Source organism: Triticum dicoccoides, chromosome 2A, assembly GCF_002162155.2.
Source record: "Triticum dicoccoides isolate Atlit2015 ecotype Zavitan chromosome 2A, WEW_v2.0, whole genome shotgun sequence".
Lineage (NCBI taxonomy): Eukaryota > Viridiplantae > Streptophyta > Magnoliopsida > Poales > Poaceae > Triticum > Triticum dicoccoides.
Window position 1 is genome coordinate 774,890,883 of NC_041382.1, and position 22,580 is coordinate 774,913,462.

General features: G+C 46.9%; 2 protein-coding genes across 3 annotated transcripts; one reads left to right on the top strand and one right to left on the bottom strand.

Annotated features, from left to right (window-relative positions):
- Positions 1–13: 13 nt before the first annotated feature.
- Positions 14–3,224, top strand: LOC119357204 (G-type lectin S-receptor-like serine/threonine-protein kinase SD1-13). 2 transcript variants are annotated; one of them, XM_037624191.1, is made up of 6 exons: positions 14–1,280; positions 1,487–1,748; positions 1,994–2,219; positions 2,305–2,455; positions 2,549–2,769; positions 2,874–3,224. In XM_037624191.1, the coding sequence occupies exons 2-5, from the start codon at positions 1,493–1,495 to the stop codon at positions 2,735–2,737; spliced, it is 822 nt and encodes a 273-aa protein (XP_037480088.1). In that variant the 5' UTR covers positions 14–1,280; positions 1,487–1,492; the 3' UTR covers positions 2,738–2,769; positions 2,874–3,224. The 2 variants fall into 2 exon arrangements, with proteins under 2 accessions (XP_037480088.1, XP_037480087.1); XM_037624190.1 differs by having other exon boundaries at positions 2,549–3,224.
- Positions 3,225–9,973: 6,749 nt separating this feature from the next.
- LOC119357205 (probable receptor-like protein kinase At3g17420) lies at positions 9,974–21,604 on the bottom strand. The gene is made up of 7 exons (XM_037624193.1): positions 21,561–21,604; positions 18,774–18,843; positions 12,090–13,168; positions 11,710–11,971; positions 10,738–10,966; positions 10,478–10,631; positions 9,974–10,365 (listed from the first exon to the last, which is right to left on the bottom strand). The coding sequence occupies exons 3-7, from the start codon at positions 13,143–13,145 to the stop codon at positions 10,159–10,161; spliced, it is 1,908 nt and encodes a 635-aa protein (XP_037480090.1). The 5' UTR covers positions 13,146–13,168; positions 18,774–18,843; positions 21,561–21,604; the 3' UTR covers positions 9,974–10,158.
- Positions 21,605–22,580: the final 976 nt, after the last annotated feature.

A 22,580-nucleotide genomic window follows, 5' to 3' on the forward strand; every position in this document is an offset into this window, starting at 1 on the left:
TCATTCAGACAATTCGGTGTGGATAAATAGACAATAGATGCCTAAATCTGCGACGCTGAGCGTGGAGATCGTAAGTGACTCTCTTGAGTTTATACCTGACGATGAAGGGTTCAGCATAATTGTCAAGCTGAAGGATCCAGATCCGGTCTCGACCCGGAGCTTGCACTGCGACATGCTCAACATATTAAATTTGCTAATCCCCCAGCTCCACGAATCTGGCGCCCCACTCTGGAAAATTGTACTGCAGCCCGCTCCGCTCCGTACCAAAGTTGGGGGGCGGAGGGGCTCCGAACAGGCACTAAATATTCGTAGCGTCTACGAATCTGCCAGAGGTTCTTCCACCAGTGCCTGTGTCGAGCTTAAGGACCTGCACCCCTCGTGGAACCACCGCTTCTACTTCAACCTGTCTTTTGCTTATTCCAGTGAGTGTGTCGAGCTTAACGATCTGAACTAGGTGTGGAACCACCGCGTCTACTTCGATCTGCTAGATCTGGCCAATCTTCGCACGGTCATTCTTGAAGGTGGTGCAGCCAGGTCAGCCGGATTGCATAGCGCCTCACTCCTGCGCCTCTCTGATTATGTAGAAGCGTTCAAATTGCTCCTATTATATAAGTGGGGTACTCGCTCTGACTTCATCGATGGAGGCTACAGCAGAGCTCAGATTGCCAGCTTGTATTCAGCACCAATATGGTTGTGTGTATCATGGTCTTATGGCAAAAACAAACCAGTGTGGTTGTGTGTGGAGGTTGTAAGTGCTTATGACCTCACGCCCATGGATGAGCAGGGTTCTGCAAGTACTTTTGTCGAGCTTGCCTTTGATAATTTCCGGTACCGCACTACTGTCAAGGAGAAAGATCTGAACCCGGTGTGGAACGAGCGCTTCTACTTCGATTTGTCTGATCCATCTAATCTCCCTCACCTTCATCTTAAAGCATACGTCTATCACGTCAACAGACTATTCAATGGTTCCGAGTCCTTGGTTGGCAAGGTCAGAGTTGATGGGACCTCATTTCTGACCTTAGATGATGCCCAAGTGTTGCTTTATCCATTGGAGAAGCGTAGGATATTGTTTGTCAAAGGGGAGTTGGCTCTCAAAGTATACATCACTGATGACACCTCTATCAGACCTTCAAACCCTTTTATTCCTGTGGATACTGTCATATGCTCTCCAACTGTTCATGTTTCAACTAACAGGGAAAGGATATTACATGGTCTGAGTTCAAGACCGCACAATGTATCATTACAGTATTTGAAAAAAATCACAAAAAACTTCTCTCAAGGTAAGATCACAACATATTGTTCTTTGCATTTTATTTTGTTCAAAACTTATCTTTGTCTAACTTACAAATATACTCCCTCCGTTCCAAAATAGATGACTCAATTTTGTACTAATTTTAGTACAAAGTTAGTATAAAGTTGGGTCATCTATTTTGGAACGGAGGGAGTACATAACTAGACATCACTAGTAATCTGCTACTTTGAACAGGGAGTCATGCAAAATGGTGAAATGATTGCCGTGAAGAAGATTGTGTCGTCCTTAAGGCCAGGCCTGCAGAAGCAATTTGAGAATGAGGTTTATCATCTTATGATTCTGAAGCACCCCAATATAGTCCGGTTTGTAGGCTACTGCTATGAAACACAGAATGCGTGTTTAGAGTACGACGGGAAATACGTTTTTGCAGAGATGGCGGAAAGATTGCTTTGCTTGGAGTATCTACCCAACGGGAGTTTGGATAATTATATATCAGGTACGGCATTTAATTTGGTATTTAGTTTCTTGAATTTATCTTTACTTGAGATTGTAGTTTGTGAGCTAAGAGCTTTGCTCCTAAAGCATATACCAAGTAAAGCAACTGATAAATATGATAGACAAATGAGAGCACATAGAAGAATTTTGTAGCCCTTTCATCTGTGCATATATTATCTAGAGAACAACAAAATGGATATTCATGTTACATCCGTTGGAATACTCTTCTTTTGGTTACAAATGCAGATGAATCTTCTGGACTTGATTGGAGCACACGCTACAATATAATCAAGGGGATTTGCTATGGTATATGTTACCTTCATGAACAAATTGATAAGCCTATTATTCACTTGGACCTCAAACCCGCGAACATATTGTTGGATGACAATATGGCACCGAAAGTAACGGACTTCGGTCTGTCAAGACTGCTTGATCAACAAACTATTTGCACTGCATCTCGCGATGGAACACTGTGAGTTAATGCTACCTGTTAACTATTCGTAAACAAGATGTGTTTTCTTTACCATCACCAGAATTTTGTACATATTGCGACGCAGTGGTTACATGGCACCAGAATTCCTACATGGAGGTATGGTTACACCAAAGTCAGACATATTTAGTCTGGGTGTAGTAATCATGGAGATAGTAACAGGACACAGAGACTACCCAGACGTTATTAGAACACCTTTGGACGAGTTTGTCGAGCATGTAAGGAAACTTTGTCTACCATTTCAAAAAATATATAAGGTCTTTGTTCACAGACGTAGTGTGACAATCTAGATGTTTGTTCTGGTCTGACAGGAACTCAAGAAACGGAGAAATGTGTTACATCGATCACTGGGCTATGGATCCCTAGAAACAGACTGTGAACAGATAAAGAGATGCCTCCAAGTAGGCCTACTGTGCGTGAATCCTGAGCGCGCCAAGAGGCCCCCGATAAGAAAGGTTATTAGTTTGCTCCGAGGATCGGAGAGTATCGACTGGGACTAGCAGCTAGCTAGGCAGTATACTATGTAGGACAGGTATGTATGAAAACTCAGCAATCATCCATGGTGTGTCTGTATTTGCTAGCCCTTGCATTCTCTTTTAGCAATTTGGCGACCTCATCACATAACTCAAAATATAGGCTGGACACTGTTTTTCAACATCTGTGTATCCGGTATCTGAGGAGCTTGAGTGTGACGAGGAGAGCGCTGTATAAGAGACTGGGTGAATATAGACCATGAGGAGAGGGCTGGAGAATGGGATCGACCTGGCCACACGCTGATACTGATCGTGGTCGTTGGTTGGGGTAGTTAACAGCTAAGAAAAAGCTCACGGCGGATTCATGTAGTTTTTGCAAGTTGCAAGTGTGCCTCGAGGTTGGAATGCTTCATCGTGCAATCAAGTCCATCTAAGGAATGAATGTTATATTGCCTTTGATGGCGTATCTGTTGTTGAACTTGGATGTGTCAATATAGTATATAGTTGTTGGACAGCTTGCTCTGTTGCTCAGTCCATGCAGATCATCGAAGGCTGGGGCACCGGAGACTGGCATCGACTTGTCCGTGGCAGGCATCCTCAAGGAGTCGTACCTGGCGTTGGGCGAAGCTCGGCCTGTCCACGGCATCGCGCCATCAGTCCAAAGTCTAGATTTTCGCCAACACTAGAACTGAAGCCTTGTACGCACATAGACAGCACGCCAGCGGATTCTTTGTAGTTCCTTGGCGGTCTGGTTTTACAGTTCGACTGTAGGGGCTCTGCAATGCAATGCTGCTGGCGGCTAGTCTGACATGATTACACTGAACCCTGTTTTGCTCTTTTGGTTGAGCGCTTGAGCAGTATCCTTAACACTGCCCAACGTCGCATTCACCACACCATCGGTCTAGTCTAGCACAATCAGAAGAGCAAAACAGAGTAATTTTTTGCTGAACCTTGGATCAGCAGAACTACTGTACCAGTTAGTTTCTGCCTTTTTTCTCCTCAGTGGAGGACGTTAGTTTCTGCCTAAATTGACGTACAGAGAGGCGCATGGCTAGGTAGGCTGATCTGACGCATATGATTTGTTTGATTAACAGTCTGACGTGGCTCTTGGCGTATATCCAGTCAGGACTGTAGCAGTATGTTGTGTCCGAGGGTCCGTCCCATGGATGACACCGCGAGCAGGGTGCTCTTTTTTTTTTCGAACACAGTACAACGCAATCGCTTATACACTCATCCCTATGAACTCTGTCAGCGACGCTAACCAATGAGAGGCAAGCCCTGAAGATCAACAACGGGAGGCAAGCCCTGAAGATCAACGCCAAGCGACAACAGGTTCAGATACTGTTCCTCATCCGGCAAATGACTTAACAGCTACGAGGCCCAAGACTCCGAGTGGACCTGCGGCACGGCCCACTCGAATCAAGACGAAGCCCAAGTGGAACGACGGCCCAGAGTGGACTCGGTAGTTTAAATGCAAACTTGTAACGTTCGGTTGTATTCGGCTAGGATTTGGACGGCGGCTTCGGCCGAGCTATAAAGAACGGTGGCTGTGAGGGAGGTTGGGAGGAAATACACGCCACCGAATTCCCCTTTTCTCCATGAACCCTAGCTTCTTTCCCTAGATCGATCCTGGTGCTTACACTTGGTATCAGATTCGGCGGTCCTGGCGCTTCCGCAACATCACCACGAGACGTGGTGGCGGGATCGAGGCGAGCGGCGGCGATGGAGAAGCTGTCGGAGGATGGACGTGGCGTGTACGAGCTTCTCCGCGCGGATCTCGCGGTCGACCTCGACAAGCGTTTCAAGGAACAAGGTGCGGATCTCCTCAAGTCCATGGAGAATCTGATCGCTACGAGTACCACGACCCTCGACGGCTTGATTTCCTCGCGGGTGGATGGGGTCCGCGACGAGCTCATGCTGGACTTGGAGCAGATCCGCGGCGACAGTTCGAAGGAGAGCCCTTCGCGACATGACGCTTCCTCACCATCGCGCTTGGTTGGGAATGGTCGCGGCGGTGCCCCGACTGATTCCCTCGGCTTCGACCATGATCACCGGGGGAAGGCGCATAATACTTATGTCCCTCCTCCGGTCAGAGGTGCGTGCGAGTCCAGTTTGCAATTCCGTCATTCTGTGGGCCGTGAGTCGAATTCCTTCGATACTGCTGATTTGTTTGCATTTGGTGCTCGCTTGGAACTGCCGAGATTTGATGGAGCAAACCCGCGTTTGTGGCAAACGCGTTGTGAAGATCAGTTCCCCTGTGGTGTACCCCGACTCATCGGTGGATCTCCCTGGCAACGGCTCAATTTGAGGGTGCTGCTGCTCGCTGGTTGGAATCTATGCAGCATCGTCAACCGTAGGCAAGTTGGTCTGAATTCTGTCAGAGTTTGCAGAGCCATTTTGGCCATAATCAGCATCAGACATTGTTGCGTCAGTTGTTCCGGATTGCTCAGACGCCCCCCGTAGCTGATTATGTGGAGCGTTTTGCTGATTTGTATGATCAGTTGTCTGCGTATGAGGAGGCACCAAATTCATTGCATTACACTACCAGGTTCCTGGATGGTCTTAAACCTGGTGTCCGTGTTGCCGTTGCTCTGCAAAAACCACGTGATCTTGATGCAGCATATGATTTAGCCCTGTTGCATGAGGAGTTGGGGGAAGGAATTACACCTCTGAATCAAGTTCCAGTTGCTAAATCGGGTCCTATGCCTTTACCACTGCCACCTCACAGAACTCGTAATTATGAGGATAAATGTAGTTTGGAAGTTCAGAAACCAGTTCAGACTGAAGATAAGTGGTCCGCTTTAAGGAATTTTCGTAGGTCTAAAGGATTGTGTTTTGTCTGTGGTGAGAAGTGGTCTAAGGATCATGCATGCAAATCGTTAGTTCAGCTGCATATAGTCCAGGAAGTTATTGATCATATTCAATTAGAAGATACAACATCCACTGACAGTATTGCTCAAGATCAGATGTCTGTTTGTAGTATGCATTTGTCTGCTGCTGCTGTAGGGAAATAGTCTAATGCACCAACTCTGCAGCTGTTGATTGAATTACAAGGCATGGAGCTTATATTTCTGGTTGATTCAGGTAGTACACATTCCTTCATTGACAGTAATTTGCAGCATAGGTTGACCAATGTTTAGACGCATGCTCCTGTGACAGCAGCTGTAGCTGGTGGAGGAACCCTGCAATGTGATTCGGTTCTGAAAAGTTGTTCATGTAGCTGTGATTAGGTGGAGTTTGCTACTACCTTCAGGTTATTACCCCTGGCCAGTTATGATGGAATAATTGGTTTGGACTGGCTTGCTCAGCATAGTCCTATGCATGTGGATTGGGTCCAAAAATGGATGTCCTTCTATTATCAAGGGCAGACAGTTACTTTGCAGGGATTGTTACCTAAAGATGTTGTTATTATAGTTTTTTCTATCTCCTTAATTAGGCCAGTGGAAGAAAAGGTGAAACATCCAGAGTTACAAGTGGTGTTAGATAAACATGTTGTGGTGTTTGAAACTCCTACCACATTACCACCCAGGAGACTTGAAGACCATACTATTCCACTGATCCCTGGAGCAAGACCTGTTTCTGTTAGACCTTACAGAATTGCCCCACATCTCAAGGATGAGCTGGAGAAACAGATCAAAGAACTATTGGATTCAGGGATGATTAGACATAGCAACAGTGCTTTTTCTTCCCCTGTGTTGTTGGTCAAGAAAAAGGAAGAAGGAACTTGGAGGATGGTAATTGATTATAGACACTTGAATGCCATAACACTGAAAAGCAAATATCCAGTGCCTGTCATAGATGAACTTCTGGATGAGTTGGCAGGAGCTTGTTGATTTTCTAAACTGGATTTAAAAGCTGGATATTATCAAATCAGGTTAGCACCAGGGGAGGAATATAAAACAGCCTTTCAGACTCATAATGGCCATTACAAATTTAATGTAATGGGCATGGGTCTGACAGGAGCACCAGGAACATTTCAGGGGACAATGAATTTTGATCTTTCTCCTGTTTTTAGGAAGTGTGCTTTGGTATTCTTTGATGATATCTTGGTATTCAATAAAACATTGAGAGAGCATTGGACACATTTAGATGAGGTGCTGTCTATTTTGCATAAGGAGCAGTGGAATGTGAAAATGTCTAAGGGTGACTTTGCTCAACCCAAGATAGCATATCAGGGGCATGTCATTTCTGCAGAGGGTGTGTCTACTGACCCTGACAAGATAGTGGCTGTTCAGCAATGGCCTACTCCACAGAATGTGAAGGAAGTGAGGGGTTTCCTTGGATTGAGTGGTTACTACAGGAAATTCATTAAACACTATGGGATAATTGCAAGACCACTAACTGACTTGCTTAAGAAAGGAATTCCTTTTGTCTGGACCAGTATAAGAGAGGAAGCTTTTGTAACACTCAAACATGCACTGGTGTCTGCTCCCGTGCTGGCTTTACCAGATTTTACCAAGCCCTTCATGATAGAAACTGATGCTTGTGAATATGGTATTGGTGCAGTGCTGATGCAACAAGGCCACCCATTAGCATTTGTTAGTAAAACATTGGGCCCCAAGAACAGAGCTCTGTCAGTGTATGAAAAGGAATATTTGGCTATCTTGTTAGTAGTGGATAAATGGAGGCCCTATCTGCAAGTACGGCAGTTTACTATCAAAACAGATCAAAGGAGTTTGGCCCATTTAAAGGATCAGAGATTGCATACAGTCTGGCAGCAGAAATGTCTTACTAAATTACTGGGATTGAATTATCAAATTCAGTACAAACAAGGTGTGGAAAATACTGCAGCTGATGCTTTATCTAGAAGGCCTCCAGATCAATCCCAACTGTATTCTATCTCCAGTAATCAACCTGCTTGGCTCCTTGAAATTATAGATAGTTATCAGCATGATGAGAAAGCTTTAGCTATATTGCAACAATTAGCTGTCCAACCAGCTTCTAAACCACCATACAGTCTGGTGAATGGGCTGCTGAAGTATAAGCAGAGCATTTGATAGGTCCTGTCCCTACCCTCCATTAGAAAATTTTTGCTGCCTTCCATGATAGTCCCTTGGGTGGCATTCAGGTTTCCCAGTTACATACAAAAGGATACATGCTCTTTTATCTTGGCATGGGATGAAGAAGTTCATGTTGGCTCAAGTACAATCTTGTTTAGTTTGTCAGAAGGTAAACCTGAAAGGGTTCCTTATCCAGGTCTGCTGTCACCATTGCCAGTGCCTCACCAGGCTTGGGACAATATTTCAATGGATTTTATCAGTGGTCTTCCTCAATCTTCTCAATATAACTGCATCCTGGTTGTGATTGATAAATTTTCCAAATATGGCTACTTTATTCCCTTGAAGCATCCTTTTAATGCTCAGAAAGTGGCTGAGGTATTTCTGGATAATGTCTACAAGTTGCATGGAATACCAAAGATCATTATTTCTGACAGAGATCCCATTTTTACTAGTGCTTTCTGGAAATTGTTGTATACTAGAATAGGAACTCAACTGAATATGAGCACAGCAAATCATCCTGAGACAGATGGGCAGACTGAAAGAGTGAACCAGCAGGTTGAGTGTTATCTCAGGTGTTTCATCAGTGCTCAACCTAACAAGTGGAGTAAATGGATATCCTTATGTAAATTCTAGTATAATTCTAACTGGCATTCTGCTCTGGGGAAGTCTCCTTTTGAAATCTTGTATGGGTATACTCCCAGATACTTTGGCATTAGTGAGTCTGATACGATTGCTCCAATGGAAATGCAAAAATGGTTGCAGTCTCGTCAAGCAGTTACAGAGACAGCCAGGCAGCACTTGTTGAGAGCACAACAACGAATGAAAAGTCAAGCGGACAAGAACAGGTCTGATCGAAGTTTTGCTATTGGAGATCAGGTGTTCCTCAAGATGCAACCGTATGCCCAATTGTCACTTTATTCCAGAGCAAACCATAAGCTTGTTTTCAAATTTTATGGGCCTTTTCGTGTCTTGGAAAAGATAGGGGACAGAGCATACAGGTTGGATCTTCCAGCAACTAGTCGTTTGCATCATGTGTTCCATGTTTCGCAGTTGAAAAGATTTCTGCCGCGAGAAGCTGTTGTCAGTCACTCACTGCCTACACCTCATGCTGCACTTCAGTTCCCAGTTGCGGTTTTGCAACGAAAGGTGTGTCAGGTTGGTAAGCGCACTGTCATTCGAGGACTGGTACAGTGGTCTGATTCTTCACCTGCAGATGCAACCTGGGAAGATTTGGAGTATATCAAGCAACAGTTTCCCGTGCACCGGCTTGGGGACAAGCCGGCTCTCAAGGAGGGAGGATTGTCAGCGACGCTAACCAACGGGAGGCAAGCCCTGAAGATCAACGCCAAGCGACAACAGGTTCAGTACGGTTCCTCATCAGCAAATGACGAAACAGCTACGAGGCCCAAGACTCCGAGTGGACCTACGGCGCGGCCCACTCGAACCAAGACGAAGCCCAAGTGGAACGACGGCCCAGAGTGGACTCGGTAGTTTAAATACAAGCTTGTAACGTTCGGTTGTACTCGGCTAGGATTTGGACGGCGGCTTCGGCCGAGCTGTAAAGAACGGTGGCTGTGAGGGAGGTTGAGAGGAAATACACGTCACCAAATTCCCCTTTTCACCATGAACCCTAGCTTCTTTCCCTAGATCGATCCTGGTGCTTACAAACTCACAGATGCACACCCTGTCTCTATGAAGCGTTCTGTCTTACGTGACAGGATGGGTGGGTCAATGAGCGATCAAACCCGCTCCTCAGCCGACAACTCCTCTTCTTCTCCGTTGCGGATTTGAATGATTTAAAATTTCACAAACAGAAAAAATTAGACTTCACTAAAAAGTTTAAATTTTCATTAATTTCAAAAGTTATTTTGGATTTCAGCCTATCAAATTTAATTGATTTTAATTAATTCTGATTAAATTAAATATTTATTTAGGAAAGGAGTTGGAGTCTGGCTTGAAATTCTGGGCTAACAAAATATTTGGTACCATTTTGAATGCCGACCGACGACCGCGATTCATACCAGTGTCACGGTCAAGTTATCTAGCTACTCTGTTTATAACTGAAAAAAGGATATAGCGCTGGCCCTGTAGGTATATACCGTGGATCCATGACGATGGTGCAGATGAGTTCATTGTCAGCGTTGGCGAAAATCTACGGCTAGGACTGACGGCGCCGGGCATACGTTGTAGTGCTACAGCGACATGGCAAGCACCCGAGCCAGAGACAGAGAGGAGGAAGACCCTTGAAGATGCCGGACGCAGAGAGGTCGATGCCGGTCTCGGCAGTTGTTATTTAATTATTTCGTGTATACGAATGCAAGATCCTTAGATACAAGATGCGCAAATGTCAAAACACAATCTCTAGCATGGAGAGAATAAAAGAGCTAGACAATACAAACACTCAACAACGCATAACAGTTAAGTGATCATTTATACATGGCCTGCCGATTACGCTGCTTCCTCATTGCTGATGTTGGAGTCAATAATTTCTGTTCCTTGGAGCATATTGATAACCTTTGTTATCGGTGGTCTCTTGGCGTGGTCATGATTCACACACAACATACCGACCTGTAGGCATCTCTTTATTTGTTCGTAGTCTGGTTTTTCGGATTCATACCCCGGTGACCTTTGTACACTTCTCCATTTCTCAAGCGCCTATGGAATAAAAAAAAACATCTAGACTGTTAGTGTGCAAGAGGTTAAATTGCAACATCATCTTTATGAAACAAAGACCTCCATATTGAAATTTGAGACAAAATATTCTTACAAGCTTGATAAAATCATCCGAAGATGTTTCTGTAATAACGTCTGGGTAGTGCCTATGTCCTGTTACTACCTCCAAAATTATTACACCCAAACTGAATATGTCTAACTGTAGTGTAATTTTTCCTTCATCCACGAACTCCCGTGCCATGTAACCACTTAATCACAACATGGATATAACTTGAAAGTGTTAAATAGACAGTAGAGAAAACACATCTTGCTTATGACTATAGAGTAATGGTCTAAAAAGTTGTAATAACTCACCGTGTTCCAAGACGGGATGTTGTGTAAATTGACTGTTGTTGATCATGCAGTCTTGACAGACCGAAGTCTGCAATTTTTGGTATCATACCTTCGCCGAGCAATATGTTCGCAGGTTTAAGGTCAATGTGAATAATAGGCTTATCATTTTGCACGTGAAGGTAAATTAAACCCTTGTAGATCCCCTCGATAATATTATAGCGTGTGCTCCAATCAAGTCCAGTAGTTTCATCTGCACTTGTAACACCAATAAGAGCATTTAGATGCATATGTTACCTGAAATTATATGTTAGACTGAAGACTGCTTCTACTGGATACTCAACGACTGCACCTATCCATGCAACATGCAACGTCGGTCAGTCCTACTAGATAGGATCGCTAACAAGGTTTTGGATACCGAATTGGCATATTTTCTTGTGGGCGGGCGAAATTCTTGGTAACCACGGTTACCGAGAAATACCGAAATTTTTTTGGCCGAAATTTATAATTGAAATTTGATTTCAATTTTTTCAAATTAGATATAAAAACAACTTGAACTAATATTATTCAGACAAGAGGTAGTAGCTCGTTGGAATTTCAACTAGGTGCGTGCTAGTGATGTTTGAGGTCACGTGTTCGATTATTTAGTACACATTGAGCATTTAAATTCAAAAATTTCAAAAAATTCAGAAATTATTTCTCGGGATACGTATTTCTCGTTGGGCCGCCGAGAAACGCGGGTACCGCCCGGTATCCGACTTTCTCGGGCGGTACCCAAAACCTTGATCGCTAACTGTAATTAGTTACAGTGTGTGCGTGCGTATCTTCTTCTCCTCATCCTCCTCCTTGTAACTCTATATATTGTACCCCTTGAGGATGAATACAACACGCTGATTACTTCCTCTTCATATGCACAATAAATACGTTCTACATGGAAAAATACAATTTTGTAGAGATATGCTTAAGGTTTCTTGAACTTCATATTGAATGTCATACCTGATATATAGTTATCAAGACTTCCATTGGGTAGATACTCGTAGCAAACTAACTTTTCCTCCATATCTGCAAAAACATTTCTCCCATCGTATTCTATAAGTTCTTTCTTTACTTCATAGCAGTAGCCTACAACCCGCACTATATTGGAGTGGTCAAGCATCGTGAGATGACTGATCTCGTTCTCAAATTGCTTCTGCTCGCCTGGCATGAATGACGGCAAGATCTTCTTCACGGCAATAATATCTCCATTTTGAACCACACCCTGTTTAAAAGTATCTTATTTATACACTCATGCCTTCTTATATCAAATCTAGTTACATTGAAAGGCAGACAAAGTTTCAAACAAAATAAATACAGGAAATGTTACGATGTAATGTTACCTTATATACCGCACCAGAACCACCTCGGCCAATTATTCTCTCTTCGGAGAAGTTATTTGTGATTTTTTTCAAATATTGTAATGCAAAATGATGTGGTCTTGAAATCTGGTTGTGCAATATTACACCATCCATGAGCGGAGCAGGGGTTGTAATTCCCATGGAAGGGTTATCAATGGTGTATACTTTTAGACTCAAATCCCCTTGCACGTACGACAACACCGTAGGCTTCTCCAATGGATAAGTTGCCTTGTCTCCGTGGAGATGCCTGCATTTGGTCCCAGAAATTTTGACCTTGCCAAGTAAGGTATTGGAACGTTTGGATGAACTGTGGACATGGTAGACGAATGCTTTAATATCAAGATTACGAAGAGAAGATGGGCCCCATACATTGAAGTAGAACCACTCGTTCCACACCGGGTAACGATCCCTGACCTTGATAGCCGTGCGGAACCGGACATAATCAAAGGTGACCTCAACAAAAGTACTTGCAGAGCCTTGCCTGTCCATGGGCTTGAGGACATGAGCACTTACGACCTCCACATACAAGGCCATAGGCGGTGAGTATAAGCTAGCAATATTGGGTTCTTGAGCTCTGGTGGAGCGTTCATCCTTGATGTATAAATTCAGACCCAATTTGCCTCTGCTCGCAATCAGACCCACCATTTCCGCCATTCGATATATCATCCCAAGCCTCAGCGGATAATTTGATGGTCCTGTGTCAGAGGGCCGGAATGAGGCCCCATTTACTTTGACTTTGCCAATCAAAGACATTTCGCCTTGAACAGACGTATTGGTGTCATACACACAAACTTGAAGAACTAGCTTATGAATCTTGGGTCGACCCAACACGTTGAAGCAGAAGGTGTCGTTCCATACCGGGTTTTCATCATTCTCCTTGACACTCGTGCGGAATTGCTGAGAATCGAACGAAAGCACAACAAATGCACTGGGTAAACCCCTCTTGCTGTGTGCCAGGCCGTGAGCACCGACGACCTTTACGACCAACTTACGTGTCGCCATTGCCTGATCTGCAGTTGTCCGTGCCATACTGCACATAAGGATAGCACTGCTAGGCTCACTGTTAAACAAAGGATTTAGGGTTTTGTGGCACACCTCCAACGTGGGGTGACCTTTCCATTATATAGACATGTACAACACAATTACAAGTGGGGCCCAGTATATACAGAGTCTAACACCCTCCCTCAATCTTAACCGTGCTCAGAAGAATTCACTAGGTTGAGATTGCGCCTACACCCTTCAAACTGAGGAAGAGGCAATGGCTTCGTGAAGATGTCAGCAAGTTGATCTTTTGAGGAGATGAACTTGATAAGAAGCAGTTTCTGGGCAACACGTTCGCTAACAAAGTGGTAATCAACTTCGATGTGTTTGGTGCGAGCATGAAAGACTGGATTTGAAGACAAATACGTCGCACCAATGTTATCACACCAAAGTACCGGTGGCTGCTTCTGAGAAATTTTTCAACTCTCTGAGCAAGAACTGTATCCAAATGATCTCTGCTGTGGCATTTGCAACTGCTTTGTACTCAGCTTCAGTGCTACTGCGTGACACCGTTGCCTATTTACGAGCACTCCAGGCGATCAAGTTGGTACCAAGAAACACTGCATATCCCCACGTTGATCGTCTGTCTTCCGGACTCCCAGCCCAGTCTGCATCAGAGAATGCAGAGAGAGCACCAGAGGGGGCCGGCTGCAGATGCAAGCCATAAGAAGACGTGGACCGGATGTAACGCAAGATGCGCTTAACTGCAGCCCAGTGAGAGTCTCGAGGAGCATGAAGAAACTGGCAGACCCGGTTGACAGCATAGGATATATCAGGACGTGTGATAGTCAAGTACTGCAAGCCACCAACAATGCTGCGATACTCAGTAGCCTCACCAGCAGGAAGGAGAGAACCATCATGAGCAGACAGTCTGTCAGTGGAGGACATATGTGTAGTAGCTGGCTTGCACTGGAGCATACCAGACTTCCGAAGAATATCAAGAGAATACTTCTGCTGAGTGAGAGTCAAGCCAGAACCAGAGGACAAAACCTCAAGGCCAAGGAAATAGTGAAGCTGCCCAAGATCCTTAACAGCAAAATCAGCACGCAAAGCAGAAACCAGGCGATCCGCAGCATAGTCCGAGGAACTGACCAGGATGATATCGTCAACATAGACCAGGAGGTACATAGTAACTTTAGGTCGCTGAAGAAGAAATAACGAGGAATCGGCGAGAGAGGGAACAAATCCATGAGCCCGAAGAGTGGTGCCAAGACGCGCATGCCAAGCGCGCGGAGCCTGCTTCAGACCATAGAGTGCCTTAACAAGACGGCAAAGATGCTGCGGACGAGCTGGATCAACAAAACCAGGAGGCTGACGCATGTAAACCTCCTCCTCAAGAACACCATGAAGGAAAGCATTCTGAACATCAAGCTGACGAAGTGACCATCCACGGGTAATTGCCAGTGAGAGCAGAAGCCGAATCGTGGTCGGTTTGACCACGGGACTGAAGGTGTCCTCATAATCAAGGCCATGCCGTTGCTTGAATCCTTTAGCAACCAGTCGAGCCTTGTATCTCTCGATGGAACCATCAGCATGTTTTTTTACCTTGAAAACCCACTTGGAGTCAATGATGTTGACACCAGCCTTGGGAGGAACCAGTCGCCACGTTTCATTCTTAAGAAGAGCGTGGTATTCTTGTTCCATCGTAGTACGCCAGTGTGGGATACTCAAGGCAGCCTGAAAATGCCGAGGCTCAGCAGTAGGGTCGGACTGGGCCTGCGCCACGCAAGTCGCAAGCCAGGCCACCATGCCATCCTTTCGTTCCTTAGGACGGAACACCCCACTTTTGCTGCGTGTGTGAGGGCGCAACACCGGGGGCGGAGCGGGTGGCGAAACCAATGGCGAGGATGACGAAGGGGATGCAACATCCGTCATGGCAGAGGCTGATGCAGTCGGTGGCGGTGACGACGAAGGCACAGCAGGAGATGCCGACCCACTCGAGGTCAACGCCAATCCGGGCGAGCAAGATAAGCGCCGCACAGGCGACGATGGTGACGCGGGACTCCCAGGCGGAGACGGCCCAGGGGTCGGTGGCAGGGGACTCCCAGGCGGAGTTGGCCCAGGCGTCGGTGCATGGGACGGCTCAGGTGGTGACGGCGCGGACGAGACGGCCCGCTGGGCTGACGCGCCAGGTAGCAGAGGCGGCGACTGGGCCGGAGGGGTGACGCGCCAGGTAGCAGAGGCGGCGACTGGGCCGGAGGGGTGACGCGCGGTGCAACAGCCGCGGTCGCGGGCACGGGCGGGCTCGTTGCATGGGACATGCACGAAGCCAGCCGATCGACGTGAGCGGGCGGTGGTGACGTGGCCGTCGGGGACAAGGGAGCCGGAGCATCAACCTCATCCAGGAGCTCAAGGCGCGCACATCTCCCAATACCTGTACCATGGTTAGACAACAAAGAGGGCGAATGTGCAACATCTATCTAATCCAAGACTTCCGCTCCACCCCCACCACCAGCCGCAGCCATGTCGCACCCGGCCGCCGGCACAGCCGCTGCCCTAGCAGCGGCCCTCGCTGCCTCGATTACCGCTGCCGCTGGTGCGGTTCCCCGTCCCGTCGCCACGGACCATGCCTTCCTCCCGCCATCACTTGCGGCTCTCCTCTATGGAGGGGCTGCGCCCGTCACGACGGAGAGCACCCTTGGCCCCTTGACTATGCGATCTGCAGGCTACCAGTACGCCGGCCCCGTCGCTTATCAGTACGCCGGCAACTCCTCGTCGCCTGCTTCATCTACGCTGCTTCCGGCCGCCTCGTACCCCTGGTACCTGCGCCGCCGCCCTCGGCCGCCTCGCATCTGTCGATGCGCCCGGCCATGTCTGTTCCTGCTGCTCCCGTCTACAACACAGCAGGCTATCCTGCCGCCGACGTCCCCCACGCGGACTACGCCGGATATGGTGGTCGTCTTCTGTACGGTGCCCCGTACGGTCCTTCGCCGGCAGCACGCCCTTCGTATGGCGTGTATCCTGGTCCCGGTGCCGCCGCGGCCCCGTCACCGTATGGTCCGCTGGCAGCGTACGGTGCGCCCCCGTCCTACGGCACCGCGGCGTTTGGCGCTTCACAGCGATCGCCGTCCGCGGCGTATGGCGCTCCACAGCAGCCGCCGTCCGCGCCGTCGCCCTACATGGATCTTGAAGCCGCCTTGGCCGCGATCTCCTTGCCGTCGTTCCTGTTCTCGCACCTCCTCCCGGTCAAGCTCAAGCCGGATAACTACCTCTACTGGCGCGCGCAAGTGCTTCCCCTACTTCGCAGCCATTACTTGGAGGGCTTCGTCGATGGCACCTTGTCGTGTCCACCGGCACATCATCCAATGTTTCGCGCGTGGATTGCTCAGGACCAAGCCATCCTCTCGGCGATACAATCCTCCCTGGGTGAGGGTGTTGCCGGGCTGGTTCTCTTTGCCGCGGCATCTCATGAGGTGTGGGTCATCCTGGAGTCGAGTTTTTCATCCCAGTCTACTTTGCAGAGCATGTCCCTCCGCGCGAAACTTGCTGACACCCGCAAGGACAGTGGTACAGTGACCACCTTCTACAACAAGATCAAGAAGTTGGCTGACACTCTTGCTTCCATTGGAGAGCCCCTTCGTGACAGTGAGTTTACATCCTTCATCCTCGCCGGCCTCGACAGCGACTACGTCTCGCTTGCCGAGGTGATTAATGAACGTAAGGAGCCTTTATGTCCTCAGGAGCTCTACTGCTGTCTCTTGTCCACGGAGCAACGGCTCAACGCGCGTCGCCCCGACATCTCCACCGACTCCTCCATCAATGCCGTGTACCGCGGCAAAGGCGGTGGCCGTGGCCCCTCTGCAGCTTCCTCGGGAGGAGGGGGCAAGTCCGGTGGTGGTGGTGGTGGTGCGCCCTCCGCACCACAGCAGCAGGCCCTGCGCCCTGGCTCCCCAGTGGTCGTCGTTGATGGCCGCGCCTGCGCCTGCTGTACCGCCTGTGGTGCTGCCCAGCCATGTCAGCTCTGTGGTGCTGCCCAGCCATGTCAGCTCTGTGGTGCTGCCCAGCCATGTCAGCTCTGTGGCCTGCCTCGCCATGTCTCCTCTAGCTGCCATCGCTGGTTCAAGATGGACTTCCTTGGCCTCGGCAATAATGGCAAGGGCAACGAGCGTCAAGTTAACATGGCACAACAGGGTCACACACCTTCCTATCCTGTTGATCCTTCTTGGTACATGGACACTGGAGCAACCACGCACGTCACCAACGAGCTGGGCAAGCTAACTGTCCAGCATCCTTACCGCGGGCATGACAAGGTTCACACAGCTAGCGGGGCAGGTATGCGCATTTCGCATGTTGGTGAGGCATCACTTCTCACAAACACCTCTAGGACATTGCATCTTAGAAATGTTCTTCGTGTTCCCACAGTGCAAACTTACTCTCTGTTCCTAAACTTACACAAGATAACAATGTTTTCTGTGAGTTTCACCCGTTTCATCTCTTTGTTAAGGATCATGCTACGAGGAACATACTTCTTAGAGGTCGCTACCGCCATGGTCTATATGCTCTTGACGCCCCCACCGACGTTTCCGCTCCTGCTGCTGCGTTCTAAGTCTTCAGTGGCGTCCGTGTGTCTCCATCACTATGGCACTCTCGTCTTGGTCACCCAGCATCTCCCATTGTTCGCCATGTCCTCCATCGTCATGAGCTACCGTCCGAGTCTAGTAATAAAGATGTCTCTGTCTGTGATGCCTGCCAGCAGGGCAAGAGTCATCAGTTACCTTTTTCTGTTTCTACACATATAGTTAAAACTCCGCTTGAGCTTGTTTTTTCAGATGTATGGGGCCCTGCCCAGCTGTCCGTTAGTGGGCACGAATATTATGTCAGTTTCATTGATGCTTACAGTCGCTTTATCTGGATTTATCTTCTTAAGCATAAGTCTGATGTGTTTAATGTGTTTTTACAATTTCAAGCACATGTTGAGAGACTCCTAGATCATAAAATCATTCATGTACGGTCAGATTGGGGGGTGAATACCGCAACCTCAGTACCTTCTTTGAGAAACTAGGCATTGCTCATCGTGTTTCTTGCCCATATACACATCAGCAGAATGGTTCAGCTGAACGTAAGCACCGTCATATTGTTGAAACTGGATTAACCTTGCTGGCTCATGCATCTGTCCCGTTTCGTTTTTGGAGTGATGCTTTTACTACAGCCTGTTTTCTTATAAATAGGCTTCCTTCGCGGCTCCTTCATATGAAAACTCCACTTGAACTTTTGCTTGGTCAGACTCCTGATTACACGTTTCTTAAAGTGTTCGGTTGCGCATGTTGGCCGCATCTCCGTCCGTATAATAATCGCAAGCTTCAGTTCTGATCCAAGAAGTGTATCTTCCTGGGGTATAGTTCTGTTCACAAAGGGTATAAGTGCCTTCATGTCCCGTCTAATCGTGTGTATATCTCCCGTGATGTTGTTTTTAATGAGCACGTTTTTTCCTTTGCTGCCCTTCCCTCACCTGACACAAGCTCCACACCGCCAGTGCACCCATCCACTATATTACTCTGATACCATGTTAAACAAAGGATTTAGGGTTTTGTGGCACACCTTCAATATGGGGTGACCTTTCCATTATATAGACATGTACAACACAATTACAAGTGGGGCCCAGTATATGCAGAGTCTAACACTCACCTACAAGTAGGACTTCATATATGCATGAATTGTTTAGTAACGTAAATTCTCTGCATCTCCAAAGCCGTGTCTGCAAAAATATCCGGGGACAAAATAAACAAACAAAGCTCGTACTAGTTCTTCCACATGCAAAGCAAGGAGCAAATAAATATGCAACAAACCGGATGGGAAGGAAATGGTGCATTTCTCGTACTTTTCTGGTTTTAGGTTCTCGAGTTATCCTACTTCTGAGAAGGAGATATCCGGATCCTTATCCATCACTAGATAGGGTGCAGGAAAGGATATACCACAGTCTACAGTACTTGGATTAGGGCATCACCAATGCACAATTCTTAAGTCGGTCAGAAGCTAAGTCCCACTGATGTGCTATAGTAAACTAGACTAGAATTCCTCCAATGCTTCCTCATGGTACTCGATAAGTTAGCAACTTACTTAGTTTTATTTCCCAAGCTTTGTGCAATCATGCATGTGAAATAAGGAAAGAGATTTTTTTTATTATATATAAGCTGGTCTTATTGCAAAGACTCGATCTTAGGTTTTTTAGCTTATTAACACCCACTCCTCCAATGTATAATTCTTGCTAAGATCAACTTAGGCTTGTACAATGCAAGGTGTTTAAGGAGGGACTTCGTAAAATAAACCGGGTTTTCTTAAGTATCAATGCTTATCTGTACATGAGCGATGCCTAATTTATTCTTGGCCTCTTGTCATCCACGTATTAGCATGTGCATTTGACTGGATCACACAGGTTGGTGTTACGCTCAATCCATAAAGATCAGCAGGGCCGTTGATGTGGGAGGCCAAACTGGCCGACCGCACATGGCCCCAAATCATCTTGTAACAACATTAGGTATAGTTTAATCTGGACAAAGCAGCCAATAATCCAGCCCATTAGAGCAAGTACAATAGAGTCGAGTCAGCGGGCTATAAGGAATAAACTAGTATATTTATGCTTATATGGAGGAAAAAGTAGATGAGAGAAAGGGTAAGCGGGCTCTTCGTGAAGAGCCAACTCTAACTCGTACTACTAGGCACTTTGTGAGAATGAAAGATGGACCACATAATAAAAAAATAGTACATTTTTTTGATATATTATTGTACATGTTGGCTATAAAATAAGTTATAGATGACATGACACTGGCTTATAGCCAGCAGCTGGCTATACTATTAACCATGCTCTTAGCATCATACCGGAGTTCAAACAGGCCTACTACTGATTCCTTGCCACACGTCCAATCGCTATTGATTCTAGAAAAAAACGTCCAATCGCTATTTCCCCATGCCCCAGTAGGTTTTATTTGCGACTCTGATCGCCTGCCTGTTATTCCGCCGCCCTCGCCAATCGCTATGCTATTCGTCCGCCCGCCGTACATGTTCGGCTATTGCGCCGTCCAGATCGCCTCCTATACGAGGGTACGGACGACCTCACCGGCCGCCGACCGATCAGATGATCACCGATCTGAGTACAAGAGTACAAACACACTACGCAGGCCAATTCCATGTTCATCTACCGGCCGCCACCTGCTCCGTTCGTCAGTTTTGCCATTCTGTTAATTGGTAAGCTTATATGAGCCGATCAATCATGTGACAAGATTTTTTCATCGATACGCTACTAGATTTTTTACCGCTAGTTGTAGCCAGCGTTCCTAATTCTAATTGCCTCTGTAGATTTTCTATTCTAGTAGTAGTAGTAGTTGCCTACAATGCGCAAAGTGTAGTAGAATTGATAGTAGACGGATGCTGCTTTTATAGGTAAGAACAACATGAGATCAGTTTGGTACATCCACTTTTTAGCATTGATATTAGGTATATTTCTAAATATGTATGGCATAACACACATCTCAAATTCAAATATCAAGCGAGAGTTTGCTTCTGCTACACTTTAACATTAGTTATATAACTTTTCTAAAAGGTCATATTTGCATTTCGTCCTGGGCCCCTAAATTCCTGGAGACGGCCCTGAAGATCAGTGTCATTTAAGTTGAAGCAGAAAGGAAAAATCGACGGAAAATTTAATTTATGAATGTTCCGCATATGTGCCCACGTCTGAACGCTGTCCGCGCCTTCTGATGGCGCCGAATAATATTTGCTCCATTGTTCGATCAAAGCAGAGTCTGAAAGCGACCCGGCCAAAATTGTTGATGTGAATATTGACCACGTAATACTGTTAGTAAATTCAGTCACATGTGCCAGATCGTCGGTATAACCTGCCCGTGTGCCAGCATGTTGCCTGGGTGAAGCCCAATACGTATTCGACAACGCCAGATGTTCCTCACGAAAATCTAAGGCCGATCAGCTTCGGCGGCTCGGAAGACCGCCTCGGAGGTTTGCTAGTAAAGGGACCTTCACAATCCTCGTCGTCCGAGGTGGTGTCCGAGCCCTCACACGGCCGGTGGAGAACATGGGCACCACAACGCCGTACGGGTGGAAGCCGTAGTCGGGCCAGGAGCGGGAGGTCCTCGCCGGCCGATGAGGGTTGTCGTCCATCTCGGAACAATTCATGGATGATGGCGGCGTCGGGATCGGACAAGCGAGGATAAAGGAACCCGGATCCTAGCTAGTTTTTTTTTTCCTTTTTGAGGAAAGAAAAACCCGGACCCTAGCTAGCTAGCTAGAGCATCCCACCGGCCGCTAGCTAAGACCTGCCTCCTTATTCCTGGATCGATTCCAAAGCAAGCAAGCGAACTTTGATCTGGATCAGATCGATGCGAGCTCCTGTGAAACTAATTCTGGAGGGAGGCTAGCAAACGCCTCGCTTCTTATGAGTGTGTGTGGCCGGCGACTCACCTGCGAGGCCGGGCAAGGCGAAGGAGTCGACAGGTCTGCAGCCCGGCTGCCGGCGCCGGTGCAGTCCAATACAGCGGAGGCCGGAGGAGGACGAGAGTGGCAATGGTGTGGTGTGGTGAGGCAAAGCTAGTCTATCCGATACATACATCAAGTAAAGCAGAGCCGCACACGCAGTGGACACTTTTTTGAATTGGGAGGACATCACGTAGTGGAAACTTTTTTGAATAGGGAGCGGCAGTGGTGCGCGTGGCATCATCGTCCACTTTACATCAATTCTCTTTTGACTTGGATATAAGACTTTATTCATCATACTTACAGAGACAACCTCAGGTTCGATTATCGTGGGCATCAGAGGCACGCAGCTCTAAATCAGCAACTACTCGCCTTTGCATGTTTGCTTACGATGGATTTGCGCAAACTCACTCGAGCGGCACTGTCAAGTTAAGGTTCAATATGCACCAGAGTAAGCGCACTGCTTGCTTGCTTATCCATTCCAATGCTCAAGACAGGGTTTGCTAAGTGCCTTGTGAACAGATTGCGTCCTCTGTTGGATAGCATTATTAGTACCACTCAAAGCGCATTCATACCGGGGCGAGTCATTATCGATAATGCACTTATTGCATTTTATTGTTTGTATGCTTTGCAGAAATGTTCTGATGTGAGAGGGGAATTTGGTGCTTGTAAACATGACTTAGCAAAGGCATATAACCAGGTTGATTGGTGAACCTTGGAGGAGACGTGCCGACTGGGATTTCAGCATCAATGGGTGCTGTGGATTACGACAACTGGATGATACCCCGCGCGTTGCTACGGGAATTTTGTAGCACTGCAAACATACCGAAGGTTAACTCATAGTCAAATACATACATATCAAAGTGATTACCCGATAAATAAAAACTACTCTCTTCGTCCCAAAATAAGTGAGTTGAGTCACTTATTTTGGGATGGAGGGAGTATATCTTAAGGATTTGCCATTGCACAATTGCAAGCAGAAACTGACCAAAGAGTACTAATGCCAGT

Coding starts and splice junctions, on each gene's coding strand:
- LOC119357205 (XM_037624193.1), bottom strand. CDS start 13,145: ATGTGCAGTATGGCACGGACAACTGCAGATCAGGCAATGGCGACACGT. Junction 11,972..12,089: donor GTTCTGGTGCGGTATATAAG/GTAACATTACAT, acceptor ACTTTTAAACAG/GGTGTGGTTCAAAATGGAGA. Junction 10,967..11,709: donor TCTTGATAACTATATATCAG/GTATGACATTCA, acceptor TTACAAGTGCAG/ATGAAACTACTGGACTTGAT.
- LOC119357204 (XM_037624190.1), top strand. CDS start 1,493: ATGCAAAATGGTGAAATGATTGCCGTGAAGAAGATTGTGTCGTCCTTA. Junction 1,749..1,993: donor TTTGGATAATTATATATCAG/GTACGGCATTTA, acceptor TTACAAATGCAG/ATGAATCTTCTGGACTTGAT. Junction 2,456..2,548: donor TGGACGAGTTTGTCGAGCAT/GTAAGGAAACTT, acceptor CTGGTCTGACAG/GAACTCAAGAAACGGAGAAA.